We start from the raw sequence: 19,830 nt of genomic DNA, 5'->3' as shown, positions 1-19,830 counted from the left end.
ACCTTCCCCCACAGAACTGGTGCAGTTACCTCCTAGATGGATTGGCCCGGGTGGCATTGCTAATGTATGTCACGCGCCCAGATACAGCAGTGATGGGCATATTAAAAATTAAAGCTTTCAATCCCACCAATCATCAGTCCCTCTCCCTGTGCCTCCCTCTCCAGGGTTGGGTGGACATGTCACTATCCTGCTTGGTCAGAAGCATTCAGGTTAAGGGCTGGGCTGGTTATGGGAGAGTTTCCCCCTTTGATGAATGCTGCCGCACTCCTGTGTTTGCTCTCGGCTGTTTATGAGTTCAGTGGAAGTCTGGGGGAGGATCATGTTGACGGCTAGAGGTTGCAAACCCAAGCTTGGCATTTGAAACCCTGCCAGGGCTTTTCTGCTGCTGCTTTCTCTTAAAAGGACCTTTCCCCTAAGCCACTGGGCGAGCCCGTTCCGATGGCCGCTTGTGACTGTCCCCTGACAGGCACCAAGCAGCTGCGCTGGGCACACCCGTCCAGTGTCTAGGCCCTTTCTAAAGAGCCAGGATCTCCACTGACCCATGCGTGGGGGGCCGCGCTCCCGCATCCCCGTGCTGTAACTCGACCCAACGGGAGCGCCCCCGCAGAGGAAGTACCCAGCCCCCGGCCTCACGGAGCCTGAAACTGAACCCTGGCCCTGTGGGCTATTTCAGGCTGAGGTAACGGAGAGCATTGGTGTCGGGCCCCATGAGTCCTGGCTCCCAGGCCCTGCCCTGAGCACACGGACAAGACGGCCGTGGTTTAACGGCGCTAAGGCCGGTGCAGCCACTCTGAGTGAATCCGACGGCGTCAGCGGCCGGCGAATGAAACCCTCTGCCTTGGACGCCCTAGGAGTCGGGCTGAACCTTGACCGAGCTGCTCCCCACAGCCGCCCTCCGACCCTGCAGGTGAGGGTTACGCAGCCCGGGGCTCAGCACATGCAGCAGCAGTGAGCGGGCTTTCCGCTGCAGGTGGCTTGTGTCTCGAGAGGCTCCTCGCCGGGGCTGGCTCTGAGGGCGCTCTGTGGGCGCTCTGAGGGCGAGGAGGAGGCAGCTCTAGGATTACAACCGGAGGCTGTGGCGGGGTGGGAGGGGGGCTGTTTGTACAAATGGAAGCACCTGCTCGTCCCTGCCCAGACTGCTACGAACAGAGCTGGCTGAATCCGGGGGGGGGGGGGGGGGCGCGTGTGCTCCCTCGTGCAAATGCAACTCCTGTGATGCCAACCCAGGGCTGCCTCAGCCGGGCCACATGGGGCAGGGGCCGAACACAGCATGTGCCAGTGAGACAGAGCAGGTCCCTTGGTGTGAGCAGGGCCCCGGCAGCTGCCAGGCTAACAGATGGGGATCAGCCACTCCCCAGGGATGAAGGGGTTGGCTGGCTGGGTTTAGGCCCAGAGTTAAGACCGTAAGAACGGCCATATTGGGTCAGACCAATAGTCCATCTAGCCCAGTATCCTGTCTTCCGACTGCTCAATGCCAGATGTTTCAGAGGGAATGACCAGAACAAGGCAAAATTTATCCAGTGATCAATCCCGTCGCCCAGACCCTGAGGCGTAGAGACACCCAGGGCATGGGCTTGCGTCCCTGACGTCTTGGCTAGTAGCCATTGATGGACCCGTTCTCCCTGAGGATCGGTCCCATTGTACGTGCAGGCCGATCCGTGTCTCCATCGCCTCGCTGAGCGGAGGTGCCCTGGTGCGTGCTGTGATCTCGAACGCACTGGGCTTACCGTGAGAGGGAGACTTACAGAGTGTGAGGGCCTGACCAGGCATGGGGTAAGCCCCGCAGCCCGCACTGACCGCAGGCCCTGTGGGTAGGGTACAGATCCTGCCCGTTCCCATAGGAAGAGCTTTACCTCCTGTAGAGGGGGAGGGCAGGGCACAGCCTACACGTATGGCCGGAAAGCACCTGACAGGGGGTGTGGTCCCGGGGGCAGGGCACGGAACTGGCGTTTGGGAGGCATGGGGTCTGTTCTCATGGGGTCTGACTTGCTATGCTTCACAGATCCTCAAAGGTCTGTAGGTACTTCACTCCCATTGATTTCCCACTGAGTTCGGAGTCTATATACCTCTGGGAATCGGGGCCTTCACCTCTTTGCAACTCCGCTCCCCACCTGTTAAATCACGCTGACCTCCCTGGTAGAGTGCTTTGAGATCCATGAAAAGAAAAGAAGTACTCTCCTTCTGGTAATAGCTCACCTTACCTGATCACTCTCCTTACAGTGTGTATGGTCACACCCATTGTTTCATGTTCTCTGGGTATATAAATCTCCCCCCTGTATTTTCCACTGCATGCATCCAATGAAGTGAGCTGTAGCTCACGAAAGCTTATGCTGAATAAATTTGTTAGTCTCTAAGGTGCCACAAGTCCTCCTTTTCTTTTTGTGGATACAGACTAACACGGCTGCTACTCTGAAACTTGAGATCCATGGGTGATCAATGCCCTGTCAAGTCTAGGTGTTAATGTATATAGTTCCTAATGGGTCTTCCCAGTAGAGCTGCTGCCCAGTCCTGGTGCTGTTGTGTGGGATCCTTCGGCTACCTGCTGCTATTTATTTCAGGATCATTTATCCCCAGCAGATGCCATTATCCAGATCTCTCCCGCTGCATGTAAACCCTGGGATCAAACAGCACCTTTCACTCGCTAGCACCTCTCTTACCACAGAAATAGTGGATTGGGCCAAAGAGCTCCTGATGCCATCTAGCGCCGAGTAACGTGGCACAGGTGGGTACCAGGCCAGCAGGCAGGCTGATGGCTGTATCCTGAAGATCAGGATGCAAAACCTGGTTAAAATTACTGGGCCAGATTCTGGTCTCGCTGGCAGGGCGGTGAATCCAGAGTTACTCCAGATTTATGCCAGTGGGAGATGAGAATCCAGCCCAGGGTATCTTGCTGAGCCAAGGGAAATCCAGCTCCATAACAATGGTACGGAAATGAGTAGGTGGGGATGGAAGAGAATTACTCAAATTCCTAGTGAATTACTTGTCGTTCAGCTGGTGCAGAATTTGCCGACAGCGGATTCCCCTGCTCTTAGTGTCGATTTAAAAGTCTGAAGCACTGGACCTGCCACCTCTTCCCTCGTACTGCCTGAGGCATCAGTCAAGATTTTCCTGATACTCACCTTGAATTCCCCTTTCCTTCATTTCATCCTGTTGCTTCCACTTTGTACCTGTACATGACCCTGGAGCATTCCCTGCCTCTAAATTGTCTGCGCCCTGAGATCCCGGGAGCACCTCAGAGCGTATCACCTCCTGCCTGGGGAGGGAACACCAGATCCACAATTTCTGCACCTAGAGGACTCAGGATAAGTCTGGTCTGATGAGTAGCCCCAAACCTGTGCACACGGAGTTTTGCAGCTGACTAACGCAGGAGCAAGAGCTGGTACAAGTAACGTAGTGTAGATGTATGTTGCCTCACTGCTGGAATGCAGCCACCTCTGGTGTGGGGAACAGCAGTTGTAGTGTAGTGCACGGCAATGTTACACAGCAGTCCAGGGCACTGAGAGCAGAAGGATATGGCCACTGGTTGAAACTGCCGGGAAGGAATTTAGGTAGGCCAGACGTCATTGCCTGAGTTGGAGTCAGGCCAGAGCATTGGTATTAACACCTCCGACCTTGAGATCTTTAGACTCTGTCTGCAATGCTGGGGACCAAGTAGCAGAACTGGTTCAGAGCTTGGTTACAACACATTTCCAGTTAATCTGCTGAAAACTCTGATTGTATCAGGTAGCCTCGCAGTTCCAATCCTTGGATGTGTAAACGGGAATCTCAGCTAGAAGTGGGGAGAGGGTATTACGTGTGTTTGGCACTGGTCCAGCCGCTGCTGGAATCCTGGATCCAGCTCTGGCGGTCACAGTTCAGGGAAGATGCAGGTAAATTGGCGAGGGTTCAGAGAAGAGCCATGAGAATGATTAAAGGATTAGAAAACCTGCCTTCTAGTGATAGACTCAACCTGTTTGGCGTAACAAAGAGACGGTGAAAGAGTGACTTGATCACAGTCTGTAGGTACCTACAAATATTTGATAATGGGCTCTGCAGTTGGGCAGACACGGTCTAACAAGATCCAGTGGCTGGAAGTTGAAACTAGCCAAATTCAGACTAGGTGCAAGGTTTGAATTTGTAAGAATGAGGGTAACTAACCATTGGCACAGCTGACAGAGGCTTGTGGCAGATTCTCCCATGCTGGCACATTTTTAAATAAAGACTGGATGTTTTCTCCTAAAAGATCTGTTGTGATTGAGGTAGGAATTAATTCAGGGCTGCGCTCTGGCCCGCGCTATGCAGGAGATCAGACTAGGCGATCACAGTGGTCCCTTCTGGCCTGGGAATTTGGATCTAGACCTGTTTAGAAACTGGGCACTAACGTACTGGCTGGAGCCCTGGTTTTGACTGAGACTCTGTCTGCAGCTGTGCCTCTGGAGCGCGGGAGCGTAGCCACTTCCTACGCCACTGGAGGGGGGTTTTCCATCAGTGCAGGTAATCAGCCTCCCTGAGCGGTGGTGATGGAAGAACTCTTCCGTTGACCAAGCCATGTGTGCACTGGGGGTTAGGTCAGCTTAACTCCGACGCTCGGAGCATGATTTTTTCACACCCCTAGGCGGCATTGCTAGGTCAGTCTCATTTTTACATGTAGACGAGGGCTAAGTACCAGCCACCCAGAAGTTACACTTCATATCTGGGGGCCGGGGGTGTGCGTGGCGTGGGCACAGATACCCTAGGGAACAGGTGACACCCCCAAGCACAGGTGATGTGGAAACAATGCGGCCCCAGGTCCCACACAAGGCTCAGAGGTGGGATTCCCTCCCGCTCCATCCCTTGGCTAAGATCTTCTGGGAGGGCTCAGATGTGCTGGTCTTGTGCCTTGTCTGTCTGCTGATCTCTGCGGATGAGTTAATGGAGGGGGGAAGGGGAGAGCTAAGCAGAGTGGAATTCTCCCCTCCCCTGGGGTCAGATGGGAACTTTCTCTCCACACCTGCTCCGCCCTGAGTTCTTAACACCAAATTCTCTCTTGAATATTTGATGCTGCTTTTAGCAGCTTGTGGCTCAGGCTGCGCCTTGGGGCTGGCTGGGGGTGGGGGTGGGGGCAGAACTATCCTTAATTAAGGTGGGGAAACCCCAGAGAGAAACTTTTCCTGCCTAAACGACTCTCCATGATACGCTCTCGTGATTCCGAGGGAGGTTGGCCTTGGTGGGGAAGGAGGGAGACCTTTTGACAGGCTCCAGCCATCCTCCCACCTTGTCATCCCTAGTTCCTGTAAAGGAAGCCCCGACTTTCCCCTGCAGGCGGGGTGGGTGGCAATGAAAGGGATTGATCTCCTGACCTGTCTGTCCTGTACTGATGCTGTGCGCTGGCCGCTCTTTCTTAACGGGGCAGGCACCTCCGTCGAGCTGGCGATGTGGCTCTCTTCTTGCACCAGAATGTGGGGCGCCAGGTCTTTGGGTGGGAAGGGCTGAGAAGCAAAATGCTGGCTGCACAGTGGGTCTCCTGCCCTTTCTAGGGGGTTCGGAGATGTGTGTGCCTCCGGGAAAGCCTGGGGTGATAGAGAGGGCTGGGGAAGGCAACAGATCGGGGCTCTGTTAGACCACGGCGGGGGCCAGGGGAGATGAATGGCAGAGGCAAGGACCCCTTGCAGAAAATGCTTTGCCACAGCCCCTCCTGTTTCTCTGCAGACCAGAGCCCCTCTGTGGATGTGTTGTGTGCCTTGGGGGAGCGCAGGGCCTCTGCATGGCATCTCCTGAAAGGATCAGGGCGTCCTTTGCAGAGAAAACCCCTCCGGACAGCGCCCTTCCCCTGTCCGGTGTTGGCAAGCCACGGCCGTGCTGTGTAGTTAGGGGGTACAGCCACTCTCCAAGCAAGTTGGCGAGTGGCTGGCGGATCCCGGGATCTCCCACAAGCCGTTAGGCAGGGATGCGTGCTGCCCACATTGCTGGCTAGCGCTAGGGCTGCCGAACTGGGATCTGAAGCATTTCCATCCCCAGCACTGGGATCTCCATAGAAGTTCTTAGTAAATGGACCTAGGTCCAATCCCACACAGAATGACACTCCAGGGCCCCAGGACTGGAGCCTGCGACTCGGTTGAGGGTAGGGGCTCAGAGAAGCCTGAGGGTCCAGCTGAACGTGGGGATAGATGTCATGAGACTATGTGAGCCCCACCCACTGGCATGTGCCAGCCAGGACGTGTGCAAAACCCACAGTGTTACGCATCACAAGTGCTGTGCCGATGTGCCCTGTGTGCACACCCAAGACCACACTGATCCATGTGAACTCAGACCCATATAGACAGCAACAGACCCCCGTGTGTGTACGTGCACACACATGTACACAGGCACCCGCGTGGACACGCAGACAAGAGCCCAGCCCTAGGCGCACACGCTCCCAGCCCCTCCACACAGATGTGGTGTGCACTGCGTGTCAGTGTCTGTCCTGCTGAGGAGTGAGTCGCCGAGTGCCTTGACATACAAAGAGCAGCTTGCATGAATGGGCAGCACTTGTCTTCCTCTTCGGAGCCGCTTGGCTTCCAGGGGTGGCTTTGGCATCTCCTGTGCTTCACCGTGTTACTGGTGCGTGGGGATTCTCCTTATTGCAGGGGTGGAGGGTAAGGTCCCAGTTCAGAGGGGATTCCCTAGGGCTGTGCGTGCAGGAGGTCACCGCGCCCCGGGGAGCTGCATCAGCACTGCACTCAGTTGTGGCAGTTGGCCCTGGTGTAACCTGGCTCAGGTTGCTGGGGCAAGGCCTCCGAGACATTGACCCGTGGAAATCGGTCTCTTCCGGCCCCCGGATTCTCACATTCCTCCCCTCCAAGCCCTCTGTGGGACGAAAGCCGAGGCGTTAAACCCCCTCTGCTCTACTGCCCTTCTTCCCTCCCCCTCCAGGGGGAATCCCTTCCTGCCCAGCTCTTTGGAGAATTTGCTGCTTTGCCAGTGAGCTTGGAACAAGCCAAAGGCAACAAGGAATTTATTATGTGGCTGCGGAGATCAGCTGATCATCACATGCTGTATGTGTGTCCTGCAGCCTCCAGCTGGAGGGGTGAGCCCTGCTCTCTGTCTGTCTGTCCATCCTTCTGCCCCCTGCTGGAGGGGATGAGCCCTGCTCTGTGTCTGTCTGTCCGTCCTTCTGCCCCCTGCTGGAGGGGATGAGCCCTGCTCTGTGTGTGTCTGTCCTGCTGCCCCCTGCTGGAGGGGGATGATGCCTGCTCTGTGTGCCTCTTCCCCGGGAGAGGGGTATGAGGGTGGGAAGGGTGGGCACAGGGAGGCTCAGCTTGCAGGGGCGGGGAAGGCCCAGTGCACCCAGCTCTGGGGCGTCCTTTATTTGTTCACAAACATTTCCTTCTCCGGTAATGAAGAATTACCGAGCGGGGTGATTAGGTAATTCAGGCCGCCAGTGAGCTCCTGTGAGGAAATGCGGAGGCCTGCTGCGCCAGGCATTCCAGGGTGTAATTACCCCAAGGGGGGTCGTCAAGGGGGAAGGGGCGGGATTGGTGCTTGAACTGGGCCCCAGCAGAAAATTCATTGAAGCTATTAGCTTGTAATTACAGAGCAGCGAGGCAGCAGGCCCGAGGTCTGGTGTCTGCGCAGAGCCTGGGATGAAAGGAAGGAGTAATTATGGAATCGGCAGGAGGCAGGCAGAGTGCTGATTAGTAATGCTTCTTGAACCATTTATTGGGCAGGGGGGTGTGGCGGGATACAGATGCCATACTTACTGGAGGAGAAGAGGCTTGCTTTCTATCGGCTGGTGCCCTGGGACAGCTGGTCCAGCTCCTGGTGTGCAGCAAGGCTCCGGGGGTGTGTGAATGAGGGAGTTACTGATTAATCCATCCGGGCTCCTTATCGCTGGGGTGCCTTGCAGGAAGGAGGGGTGTGGCAGCAGGAGCTGTAATGCTCACGGATCTCAAAGCACCCTGCCGAGGTGAGTCCGTGGCATTCGCCCCATTGGGCCTGAGAAGGCACGGAGACTGGGTTGAGTTAGCACCATGGCCAGGGAGTCTTGATCGGTGCTTCCCCCATCAGCTTGTGTGTGAGCGTGGCCTCGCCGGGGAGGGGCGCTGGGGCAAGTTGCCAGCCCTGGCGACGGGCAGCTTCATTAGAAACGCGACAGGGACAGCCAGGCCAGCGGCTGTCTGCTCCCGAGAGAGGGGGCTTGGCTCCAGGCTGGCCCGGGCTTCTCTGCTGAGATGTGCTCAGGGGTGTCTGCCATGGCATGGGACCCACCAAACATGTACCATGCAGGCCAGCGGGCGCCCCCGCCACTCGCGATGGATGTTAGGAGTCTAAATGCTTTGGGCTTTGGTGACTGTCTGCCAGCGCTGCAGCCTGGCTCTGTGTGAAGCCCCCCATAGGCTGCGGTGATGGGCGATGGCTTTAGGGAAGGGACGGCACTGGGAGGGTTCGTGGGCCTAGAGCGCCAAAGAGCTGCTGCTTGACATGCTGCATGGTGGTTTAGAACAGACATTTCAGGGCTGCAGCCCCTCTGCCTCCTCCACCGCCCACTCCCTCTGGCTCAAGCAGGTGCAATAAAAGGCAGGAGACCCCTTGCCTGGCACACGCTGCCCCCACAGCCCTCATCCGACAGCTCCCTTCCCGCTCAGGCAGGGTTTTATTCCCAGCTGTTAGGATAATGAATTTACATGAGCTGATCATGTAGACAAGACTCCAGTCAATGGCTGAGAGCGCAGAAGTTAATAAATGCCTGTATAATGAGGGCAGAGGCGAGGGGAGAGGCAGAGAGCTCGGGCTCGCTGGGTGTCTCTCGAGGCCGCCGGGGCCAAAGATTAATAAATGCTGAGTGACACTCCAGAACCGCCGCCCTCCCCTTCCATCTTCCCCAGGAATCGGGCTGCTCAAGTGCTTGGCTTTCTCCCTGCCTCTTCCCCGTCTCCCCGCAGCCGTACAGCAGCTGTTCCTGCCTTCTCAAGCATCCCTGTTCGATGCACGCGTCGGCCCCCTGTGCAGGGCACGGTGCCGGGAGACCTGCTCGCGGTGCAGTTGTTTTCTCACTGCAGCAGGGCTCCGTCACATGGGGCAGTGAGGAGCTGCAGAGGACAGGGGGGTGGGGAGGAAAGGAGGCTGGAAAGGGTGTTTGTGTGGTTTTTACATTAGAAATTCGCCTCCTGTCCAGCTGGGGAGAGTCTGTGGTGACCTGGGCGGCCGTCGGTTTAGCACTGCGCCTGAGTGCTTGGCCCGAGACACACATCTTACTCCAGTGGTCAGTGAGCACGCTGGAGAAAGGAAGTCGTGGCTAAAGACTTGGCTAAAGTCTTGGCTAAAGCAGTGCAGGTCCCCTCAGCCCACGTGCTCGGAGACTTGCGGGCTACTCGCCAAGGGCAGCCCGGTTTGCCGTGCCGGAGATTTCTGAGGAGAGAAGCCTGGGTGAAGAACTAGCCTGCTGTCTGGCGCAGAGAAGGGCAGAATGGCACAAGCTCCAGGATTTCCTTTACGGAAGGTCGTCTTTACGGAGCCTGCTAGCGCCTTAGGTGATAGCCCAGGCCCAGCTGCAAAATGAAACCAGGCTTCAGGCAGGGGGTAGTGGAGACAGGCCCTTCCAGCTCAGACAGCCCGCCCGCGGGGGAGCCTGAGGTGCCATCTGGGGATTGCAACGAGTGGGGAAAGGTGCTGAGCCAGGCCTTGCCGAGACTGCGTGGGGAACATGCTAAGAGGCTGGGCCCGGCTCCCATTCCCACCCTGGGTCTGGAGCTGCCGGGTTCTCTGGGCTCCCTGGTCCCGTCGGTTGGGCTGTATCCCCCAGAGCCTGGCGCCCGAGAGGCTTGATTAGATGGGGCCTTCCGCATATGGAGACAGCTCAACCCCGGAGCTGGGCCAAGGGGTGAGGCAGCGCCAGGCAGCTGGGACAAAGTGCAGCCACCCACCCTTTGCGCCCTCACTGCCACCTGGCCCCCTTCGCGCCCAGCCCCTCTGCGGCAGAGCTCTGGCTGGGCCTCCAGTGGGGAGGGCTCCTCTGGGCAGCCCTGGAGAGGGAAGGTCCTGGCTCCAGTGGCCACAGCAGATGGGTGCCGGGCAAGGGGTCCCCGCTCTGTATGGAAGATTCCCAGGTTGGAGAAGTCCCATGGAAGTTGCCAGGGCAGGGGGGATGATGGGGGAGCTGTGGATTGAGGTGATTTGGGGGGAGCTCTCTCCTGCTTGGCCATCTCCATGCCCAGGACAGGCAGACACGCAGCTTCCCTGGGGGTGCCCCCGATGCAGGGACAGCGGCGTGGGGCAGAGAGCCCAGAGGAGATTGTTGTGAGGCGACACACACTGCGCTGATGTGGGCTTTCCGGTGCTCTCTGGCCTGTTCTGAATGTAGGAAGGTGGTAGTAGCTGTCCTGGCACTTGGAGCCCCTGGCCAGCCTCCCGTCAGGGGTGTCATTCTGACTATCTAGTCTGATCCCTGCCCAGCCCAGAAGGGCCAGAGAACTTCCCCCAGGGAGTCCTGCAACAAACCAGTTCTGTCAGGTGCCGCGGTAACACCCCACAGCCCCGTTTGAACCCAGAGCTCTGGCTGGAGCTACGGCCCGCAAGAGCAGCCGGCAGAGCAGGTCTGACTGCAGTGAAGAGCATTCGTGGGCGGCTCTGATGGATCATTCCTTGGGTGCCAGGCAGCAGAATCTATGCCCCGGTCCTGCCCTTTCCTCGGCAAACGGGGCCTGGCACAAGCTGGCAAGAGCCTGCCTGGCTCTGAGCTCACCCAGTTACCCCGGCTGTCCTCCCCTTGCAGATCGTCCTGGTGCCCTGTTGCTGGCAGGTGAGCCAAGCCCTGCCCCAGGTGCTCAGGCAAGACGCTGTGGTGCGGGGGGAGGCACTGGGTCACAAAGCAAATCGGAGCGTCACTCCCTGAGACTCGTGCAGTGGCAAGTGGGCCGGAGGAAGGTCAGCACAGGCCACGTGGGCCCCAGTGTCCGCAGTGACACTGCAGCACAGGGGCGGCCCCAAGGGCTAGGAATGTTCTCCTGGCGGGAAGGGAGGGCGGGTGATGGTGGCATGTCCCGGCTGCAGGGGTTGCGTGGCTCCACCCTGTCTCTGGGACCTGGGGTGGCCGGTGGCTGCTCTGCAGCAGGGGAGGGTTGTGCCACGTGGCTGGAGATGGTGCCTTGGGCAGGCGAGGGCGGCCGTGGGCTGGGGATGAGGGCCCAGCCCCCCATTGGTGCAGGTGACGGGGATACAGGAAGGAGAAGCAGTGCAGGTGCTGATGAGTTGCTAGTTGGTGTGACCGGAGCGCCCGTTCCTGGCGATGCACGGCTGGTGCCGAGGTGCAGGGGGACCCGGCGTGGGGTGTGGGGGAGTGCTCAGTGAAAGGGGCGGTTTGGTGTTGCTGGTGCAGGGCTGGGAAGGGCCCAGTGGGGCGGGACTTCAGAAAAATGCCCCTGGCTGTCAGTGTTCCCGTCCTCTCTGCAATGGTCACAGGCCCCTCACCCCCATAACCCTGGATTCACACCTGGCTTGGGGTGCGGGGGCAATGAGTGTGAGGGGATGTTTGTTCTGCCACAAAACAATTCTTAGACCACGTGAAGCCTGATCGGCGATTTCTGCCCAGACCTGGGATGGTACAGGGGCTGTGGGTTGGGATTGAGGGGCTTTGGCAGAGCTCTGTGGGTACTGGGGGAGCCCAGGGCTGGACTAGCAGGGGCTGCAGGTCGGGACTGAGGGGCATTGGCAGAACTGCCTGGCAGCCATGGCCCTCCCTCTTTCCTACGCTGCATTTGAGTCCATTCATTCTCAGCCGAGCGAGAAGCCTGGAGCAGGATGATGGGGGCAGGCGGTGGACTCGCAGCTCGCAGGGTGTCAGTGCAGGGGGACAGCCAGCCAGCCCCCTGGAGCGACCTCTCCCCCTGCGCTGCTCCCGAGCGGCAGCTGCGAGGCCCCGGCTGAGGGCCCCCAGCCCCTGCGTCTGGCTGAGCAATCGGCGGTACAGCTCGTGCTAATTTTTGCTCAGCCCTCGCAGACTCAGGGGTGAGCGCAGTGGCTCAGCCCGCTCCTGGCTGCTTTCTCCCTGTCTCTCCCTCTTCTGCCTTTAGCAACAGAGCGGAGGACACGGAGGGGTCAAACGCCTGGATCAGTGCTGCTTCAGACGCGCTCAATAGGGCCTGCTGCTGGGCGCCGCGCTGACAAAACACCACTGTTATCTAAAAGCAGCCCTGGATATTACAGATCAGCTGGGGCCATGTGACTTCGCGGCAGCTGTTCGCCCGAGAGTGTCAGCCTGTTTTCTGTGGGGAACAGTGTCTGTGAGCTGCTGCTTTGTTCGATAAGCTCCAAGCGCTCGCTGGGAAGAATGGGGTTTCCCTGAGCGCTGCTCTCTTTTATAATCCTTCGAGGGCTGCAGAAATTAAACCCAAAGCCCCCGTGCCCCGCAACCCCCAGCTGACGGAAGCCGGGAGTCACCTGCCAGCCTGTGCTCTGTAAGCTCTTTGATTCTCTACTCTCTCCTTTGCAGGGAAGGGGCCCGGCTGACCTGGGGGCTGGGCGTTTGATTCATTGTTCTGGGCCTGCCTCTTTCATGGGGGCTGTGTTTTGGAGGCGGGGATGGGAGAAGGGGCCATGCTTTGTGCACCCGGCGCCGTGCAACTCCACAGGCCAGGGGCGGTTGGGCTCGTCGGGCGGGAGGGTTTCAAAGACTTTCTCGCCTTCAGCTGAAATCCTCAGTCTATTTCTCTCCTCCTCCCCCCTTTCTCGCGGAGCCGAAGGGGGAAGCCCAGTTGCTTGCTCAGTGTCCGATCTCATGAGTCCCGGTGGGATGGCGAAATCAGAGCTTAGATTCACTATTTTTGTTGTCTCTGATTCCCTTCCCTCCCGTTGGATTTCGGGAAAAGGACTGAAAGTCCAACAGCTCCTGTTCTAGCAGATCAGGCCTTCTTCCCAGATGTCTGTGTCTGGGATCTGGCCTCTGTCGTCCGCCCGCCGCTGCCTCTCCTGTTGCTTTCTTCGGCACCTGGCTGGCATCAGTTTCTGCCTCTTCCCCCTTCCCCTCGCAAGGCTGCCCGCGACATCCCCCAGATGGGCTCGTTCATAAGGCAGTCTCCTCCTGGGGATCTGCAGCGTAAGGGAAGGGTTGGGCGCTCGTAACGCACTGGGTCAGCTGGGCTTGTATCGGTATTGAAGTGGTAGATGGGCTCCTTTTGGAGCTGGGATGCTGTTGACGTATGGAGTCTTTGATGCAGTTCTGTGTGGGTGGAAAGGATGGTCCAGTGGGTGGAGCACTCAAGGGGGATTGGGGTGGGGTCTGGGTTCAATTCCTGGCCCCACCACAGGTTCCTTGGCTGAGTCGCTTTCCCTAGGTTCCCAGGGAAGTTAGAAACCTCACAAGCTCTGGGCCTCGGGCCCGTCGTCTCTGTCAGATGGGGGCAGTGTGCCCCTCTGGAGGGGGGCGTTGGGAGGGTAACTCAAGTGGGAGATGCTCAGATGCTGGAGTGGGAGTGCCGTGTAGCACCCAGAGAGACGGGGGAGGCAGGTGGCCTGGGTGGATGGTGAGCTATGGTGGTTGTACTTGGTTGCCCCCTTCGGCTGATCCAAGTTTGGGGGCGCAAGTGGGGGCATCTGCAGCCGAGGCCAGGAGAGAGAGGAGGCTCCCAGCCCTGCTGGGCAACCGCCGGGCGTGGGCCTGGGCAGCTCCCTTAAGAGAGACACCCGTTCCCCCACTACCGCCCAGGGCTGGCCTTGCTGGGCATTGGGCAGCCGTGACTGGTGACCAGGGAGCTGGGAGACTTGGCTTCAATTTTGTGGGCAACTTTAGGGCAGTCGTGTCCCCTTCCCTGTCCCTTGTCTCCTCCTCAGTAAATGGGGGTGCTGCCTTTGCAGAGCGCTTTGAGATCTGCGGCTGGCAAGCCCTGCGTGGGTGCCAGGGGTGGGTGGCTGCCCAGGGGCCGGTGTCATGCTCGGCTGCCGTGCCAGGCTGCCGACTGCTGTCGTCTGCCCCCGGCCTCTGTCCCTGCGTGCGGTAGCGACTCTCGCGTGACTCGAGCGCCTGCTCTCCCGGTGATCTGGATTGTTCTTTTCGTTGTTTCAGGCATGAGCCATGAGCCAAAGTCACCTTCACTAGGAATGCTCTCCACCGCGACCCGGACCACGGCCACCGTCAGCCCCCTGACCCCTTCTCCTCTCAATGGCTCCCTCGTGCCCAATGGCAGCCCGGCGGCCAACAGCTCCTTGTCAGTCCAGTCAGCGCCTTCCTCCAGCTTCGCTGCTGCCCTGCGCAAACTGGCCAAGCAGGCAGAGGAACCCAGAGGTAAGAGAGGAGCCGGGAGAGGGGCCCTTGAAATGACACCTGAGGCATAGGTGCCGACTCCGTGGGTGCTCCGGGGCTGGAGCACCCACAGGGAAAAATTGGTGGGTGCTCTGCACCCACTGGCGGTTCCCCTGCCCCAGCTCACCCCCGCCTCCTCCCCTGCGCACGCCACCGCGTCCTGCTTCTCCCCCGTCCCTCCCAGCGCTTGCGCCGCGAAACAGCTGGGGGGGGGAGGAGGAGGAACAACGTGGCGCACTTGGGGAAGAGGCAGGGCTGGGGGGGGATTTGGGGAGGGGTCCAATAGGGGCAGGGAGGGGGCGGAGTCAGGGCAGGGCCAGGGGCAGGGGGGTGCGAGCACCCACCAGCACCAACAAAAGTTGGCACTTGTGGCCTGGGGGGGGTGCCTGAGACAGACCCCTCGCCCAGCCCCGCTCAGAGCAAACCTGCGATACTCTCCTGGGGCTGGAGCTGACCCCAGGTACTCGCAGCAGCTCTCTCCAAGGAACCCCAGGCTTCAGGACAAAGCTGAGTGATTGACGATGGGGGTCAGGCCAGGATTTCCCTCTCCAGGTCCATGCACAGCACCCGCTTTGGGAGGACGTCAGACATGGTGTGCTGTGATGGCGTTACTCTGCTCTTCTCGAGCACCTTTCAACCCCGGATCGCAAAGCGCTTTACAAACCTGAATCAAGACTCCCAGTGCCCCCCCCAGTGAGGCTCGGTTAAGGGATATACAGGGATCATGTCACTCTGTGCTGAAATGGAGCCTTCTCTGGGTGGAATGTAACAGCTCTGTATGTAAGGGTCACTTACCCGGTACTGAAATGCAGCCACCTCTGGGGCGGAACACAGCTGATGTTGCACAAGGATTCCCTCACCCCCATGCAGTCACCTCTAGGATGAAATACAGCAGTTTTCTATATGGGGGTTGCCCAGCCAGTGCTGAGATGCAGCTGCTACAGGGGTGGGGGTTGGCAACTGTTTGTCCAGGGATCACCTACCCAGTGCTGAGATGCAGCCGCCTCGGGGCCAGGTTGCGGCAGCTGTTTAACAGCAGGCAGCAATGCTCTGTGCAGTAGTTTGGGACAAGGAGGGAAGAAGCGTTTGTCTCACTGAAGCTGAAGGGGGATGCTGGGTGGGCAGAATGTTACTTGCCGGGGCTAAGAGCCCCGCTGCTGTGATCTCTCAGGGGCTCAGGGCCGTGGTTTCAAAGCCAGGTCTGGATGGTCTGCTTGGCAGCGGCTGTGCAGACCAGTGGGGTGACTGCCTGGGAGCGGGAGCCCAGCAGGCTGCAGGAGCCAGGGCTGCGGGTGCTCAGGATCAGGCCCTGCGTCTGAGTGCAGCATCTGTCTGTGTCTTTGGGACAGGGAGCCCTGTGCTCCCTCAGGACTACGGCAGGGCAAGGGCACGATGCTCTGGGCACAGGAGGCCGGTGCAAAGGGATCCACAGATCCTGCAAGGCCAGCAATACAGTTGTAGAGAAAGGAGTTACTGTCCATCACCCTAGCCTCTGGATGCGTCCCCAGTATTCAAAGCCAATCCAAGGCCCGCTCTGACACCCTGTTACCTGCCCCCTGCCCCCCATCACTTAAAGCCCCTTCCCAATATTAACCCAGATCCAGCAGGAGGCCGGGACAGCTGCAGAGCCCAGCTCTATGCCCTGGGGGTCTGTGCCCTTGGGCTCTGGCTGGTTGCGCTCCGATCCCAGCTGTGAGGACAAGGTGCAGGGAGAGCTGTGGCTGCCGTTACTGCTCGCTCGCCACACACAGATGACTCTGCTCCGCGGGAAGCTCAGCTCTGAAAGCAGCATCTGCTGTATAGAGCAGCCAGCGTAAACCAGAGCCCTCCCCTCCTGCTGTCCCCGGCCCCGCTGCCCACCCCCTCTCTTCTGGCTGGGCCCCCGTGCGGCTTTTCCTCGCCACGGCGCAGTGCCCAGCACCTGTGGGGTGGAACAGGGGCCTCCGGCAAGCCGTGCGGCACTCCATGGCACGGACGGACGTGCGCTGCAGAGCCTCCGTCCTGCCAGCTCCCTGCACCGACCCCGCAGCTGGGTTTGAAGGCTGTGGGCTGCAGCCAGGCCGGGAAGCTGTTCAAGGGCTGCGGGAGGTTGTGGTCATGCGGGATTTGCCCCATTGTGCCCCATCCCCTCCTCCGTCAGGGCCTCTGAGGCCGCCTTGCCTTGCCGACCCTGGAGGCTTGGCTGGAAGAGCTTTGCCCCCCTGGAAATGCAGCTTATATTGGCCAGAGCTTAACCCACCTGCCTGAGCGGAATAAGCTAGACCGGCAAATGGGCTTTTGTGCCAGGCTCCCCGCTCTGCCCGGGGGCGCTGCCTGCACAGCTCTGTCGGGCTGGGGATGGCAGCTTTTCCGCACTCCTCCCCGACAGCGACGCCGGACCAACCTTGCCATGTCGGCCAAGCCCCAGCCGCCGCCCTGTCCCTCTGCCTCCGTCCCTTCCTGGGCCCTGGTGCCTGCCTCTCGCGCCAGCCCAGCCCGGGGCAGCTGATGCTGGGGCCTGTTTGCTTGTCTCCGTGCCAGCCTGTTTCTCCCGCAGCCGAAGCGCTCCATAAATCCGGCCAGCCCTAAACCTGTCACATCAACTGTCTGGCAGGCGCCTCTCGCTCGGCAGGGCGGGGGAGCTGGCAGCGGGTGTTTTTTTCCCTGACCTCATTGAATTGTCGCTGAAGGAGCTGCCCAGGCGCCATCAGGGGTCAGTGCTGAGCCTCACGGTGGTGGTGCTAAGCCAGCGCTCGCTGCCTGGGGTTGGTAGGACAGGCTCCCATGGCCCTCGGAGCTGTTCCCTCGCTGTGACGTGCGGGGTTCGGAGGGGGAGTGCTGGGGGGCAGCACGACCTGTGTCACTGAGCTCTGGGCAAGGGCTGGGGCTCACCCTGCACCCCCGCTGGGCAGCCATCCCCTGGCTGGCTGGTACAGAGCTGGCACCTGCTGTTAGCTCTTACCGTGCAAGGTGCAGGTGCCCAGACTCCAGGAAACAACACTGTGGAGAATGAGATTGGCGACCCCCCTGGGGTCTGAGTGGATTGTAGGTACTTCCCCATGCCTCTGCTGTCCCCTCCAGCCCTCCTCCGAGAAGCACTCCTCCTCCCCTGCCCTTCTCCCCAAGGAGTGGCTCCTACTCTCCCCAAACTGCCATACGGCCTGCTCCCTCTGCTGCGTTTACCTGGGGCCTGGCTAGAGTGCAGGCCCATCGACTCCGGGACCACATCCCTGTCTGCCAAGTGCCTGGCCTGGGATCAGCACTGATCCGCCAGTGCCCTGTGCCCAGAAGGCAGCCGCGAGGGCAGGACAGGGAGCTAGCCACGAGGGCTTTCTCCTCTCGCTGTGGCTAGTGAGGAGCGGATCTGCGGCAGGAGCAGAGCCGTTTCCATCTCACCCTCCTTCTTAAATCCTCAGTGGGTGTTTTTCTTTTGCGGGTGATGGGTAGAATTAGCACGAAGCATCCATCAGTCCCCTGCACAGAATCAACCCGGGGTCCACTCCCCAAGGGGCTGCATCTCTTCCCCTGTCTCTTTGGGCCGGGCCTCCATAGCCCAGATGCTGCGTGCACAGAGCAGACTTGCCCACTGCTAACTCCCGATCCCGATCCTGCTCCTTGTATCCCTCTGGCTAATTCTCAGCTCAGGGAGCAGCTGGGGGCAACACGCACAAAACTCAGGCGCAGATGCTCAGGGTTGTGGGACTCTGAGGAACAGCTTTGAAAAAGTGTCTATCTCCATAGGGTGGAGCCATAGGCCAAACTTACCAAGAGCTCCCCAATTTGCAGATGCATTTTCTTGTCTCCCCCTCCCGCAAGGTGCATCTGTAGGTACAGGTCCCCGCTTTGCACATGCAAATGCTGGGGGGGTGCACGGGCACAGTACTGCCTTGGTCTGCACCCATGGCCAATCTGTGTGAGAGAGGCCTGGGGCGCGGGTGCACCTGAGAGCCGTGCTCATGCTGTGATCAGCGGATGGTGGGTACAGGATTACATGGGGAATGCGCTGCCCCTTGCAGCTGTAGGGAGTTTATATTGTTTGTAGGGCCTGGGGCAAGTCCCAAAGGGGAACAGTTCACATAGCTGGGGTTGGGGTGCTGGGGCCAGGTCCCTCCCTAAGGGACAGGGTCAGGATCCTGGGAATAAAGCTCAGTGATGTCTTGTGTGTCCCAGGTCCAGGTGGCACCAAACCCCAGGCCCGTCTGGGGTGCCTGTCCATGGCCCCCAGGCACAAATCTAGGGCTGGCTTCCCCATGCATTCCATGCCCCGAGCGGCTTGGAACTCAGGCCAGGGACGGTGAGGGTGCGGGGGAAAGCCACCTGTCAGGCTGCACCCCCTGCACGGGAGGCCAAATGCCCTGAGTGACGTGCTCTGGGTGGCCTGGCCATGGGTGGCTGCTTCCCAGGGAGCTGGGGAGGCCGGGCTTATTGGTGGGCTTAGCCGTGGCCTAGAGTCGGGGCTGGCAGGCGAAGGACCCTGCAGAGAGAGGTAGTGGCACTTCGCAGTACCCTGGGCAGTGCAGAATAGGGGCACCTCCTGCTGTCCCACACACTGACTGATGCTGCTGCTGTGCCCACTGGCAGACCTCTTAGCCCTTTAGCGAGAGCCCTTAGCGGGCCCCCTGCCAGGCCTTAGACTGTCCCCTCCCTGTGCCGCCCCCCAGCTGCCCTCTCTTCTCTGCAGTGCCCAGCCCCGGGTCTGCGGACAGAGCTCTGCCTGGGTGGTGGGACTTCAGCCAGCTCGTGGGTCTGTGCCGTCGCCCATCCCTCGGGGGGGCTGTGGCCTGGGAAATGAGCCGCAACCCATTGGAGCAGCCTTGCCGGCGCCCGTGAAGGGGGATGGTCGGTCCCCTGATGCTGCTGGAGCCGGCTGCCCAGGGAGGCTGGAGGGCCGGAGCGGCCAGGCCGAGCCGGGGAAGAGGGAGGTGCTGGGGCAGAAGGTGAGAGTCTCTCCAAGGAGCTGAGGCAGCCACAGGGAGGGGGCAGAGCGGAGGGGGTAGCGGTAGGGGGCAGGATGGAAGCCAATGGAGGGTTGTGTGGGAGGTGTCGGAGGCGCAGTGCTGCAGCAGGGGCAGCGTTGGCAGGAGGTGGGCATGGGGGGAGCCTCAGACCCCACGGCTGCTAGATCAGTCCGTGCCGGCACAGATCTGAGTGCGCAGCCGCCCGCACTGGGCACGGGATGGCAGCGAGCAGGTGGGCAGGGTCAGGGGAGATCCAGCCACCCCATACCCGCTTGTGGGCTCTGTTGCAGTCACAGCAACTGGGGGCAGGGGTGGGAGGAGCCTGGTGCGCACACACACATGCTCTCACCGTCACTGCAGGCCGGTTACGTGGCCCGTTTTCCTCGTCTCATTCTGATAACCCGGAGCCACTGGTTTGATTCTCCCTGGCCGCTCCGGTTCTTTGTGGTGCTAACTGATCCCTGGCATGGAGTGGCAGCCCGTATTGCCCAGTCGCCTGCTGACTGATCTGCAGAGCCAACCCGGCACTGCGCCCCTGGCCCTGGGTTTTCTAACCACCTTCGAAGCCGTGGTCTGCGGCCCAGTCTCACTCCTCTCCGTCTCTGACCCACGCCCCCCCTCGGAGACCTCCTCGTGTTTTTCGCCAGACGACGGCCTGCTCTC

General features: G+C 59.9%; 1 protein-coding gene across 5 annotated transcripts in view; it reads left to right on the top strand.

Moving 5' to 3' along the window:
- Positions 1 to 19,830, top strand: part of GSE1 (Gse1 coiled-coil protein) — a 349,700-nt gene that overhangs the window by 284,472 nt on the left and 45,398 nt on the right. For 4 of the 5 annotated variants that reach the window (XM_074968867.1, XM_074968866.1, XM_074968871.1 and 1 more), the window contains one exon: positions 13,994 to 14,212. In XM_074968867.1, the coding sequence (XP_074824968.1) occupies positions 13,994 to 14,212 (219 nt within the window). Of the gene's footprint in view, positions 1 to 12,364; positions 12,390 to 13,993; positions 14,213 to 19,830 lie in introns of those variants that run through there. The other variant, XM_074968870.1, reaches the window with a different exon arrangement.

Source organism: Natator depressus, chromosome 12, assembly GCF_965152275.1.
Source record: "Natator depressus isolate rNatDep1 chromosome 12, rNatDep2.hap1, whole genome shotgun sequence".
Taxonomy (NCBI): domain Eukaryota; kingdom Metazoa; phylum Chordata; order Testudines; family Cheloniidae; genus Natator; species Natator depressus.
This window is presented reverse-complemented; position numbering and strand designations above follow the sequence as displayed.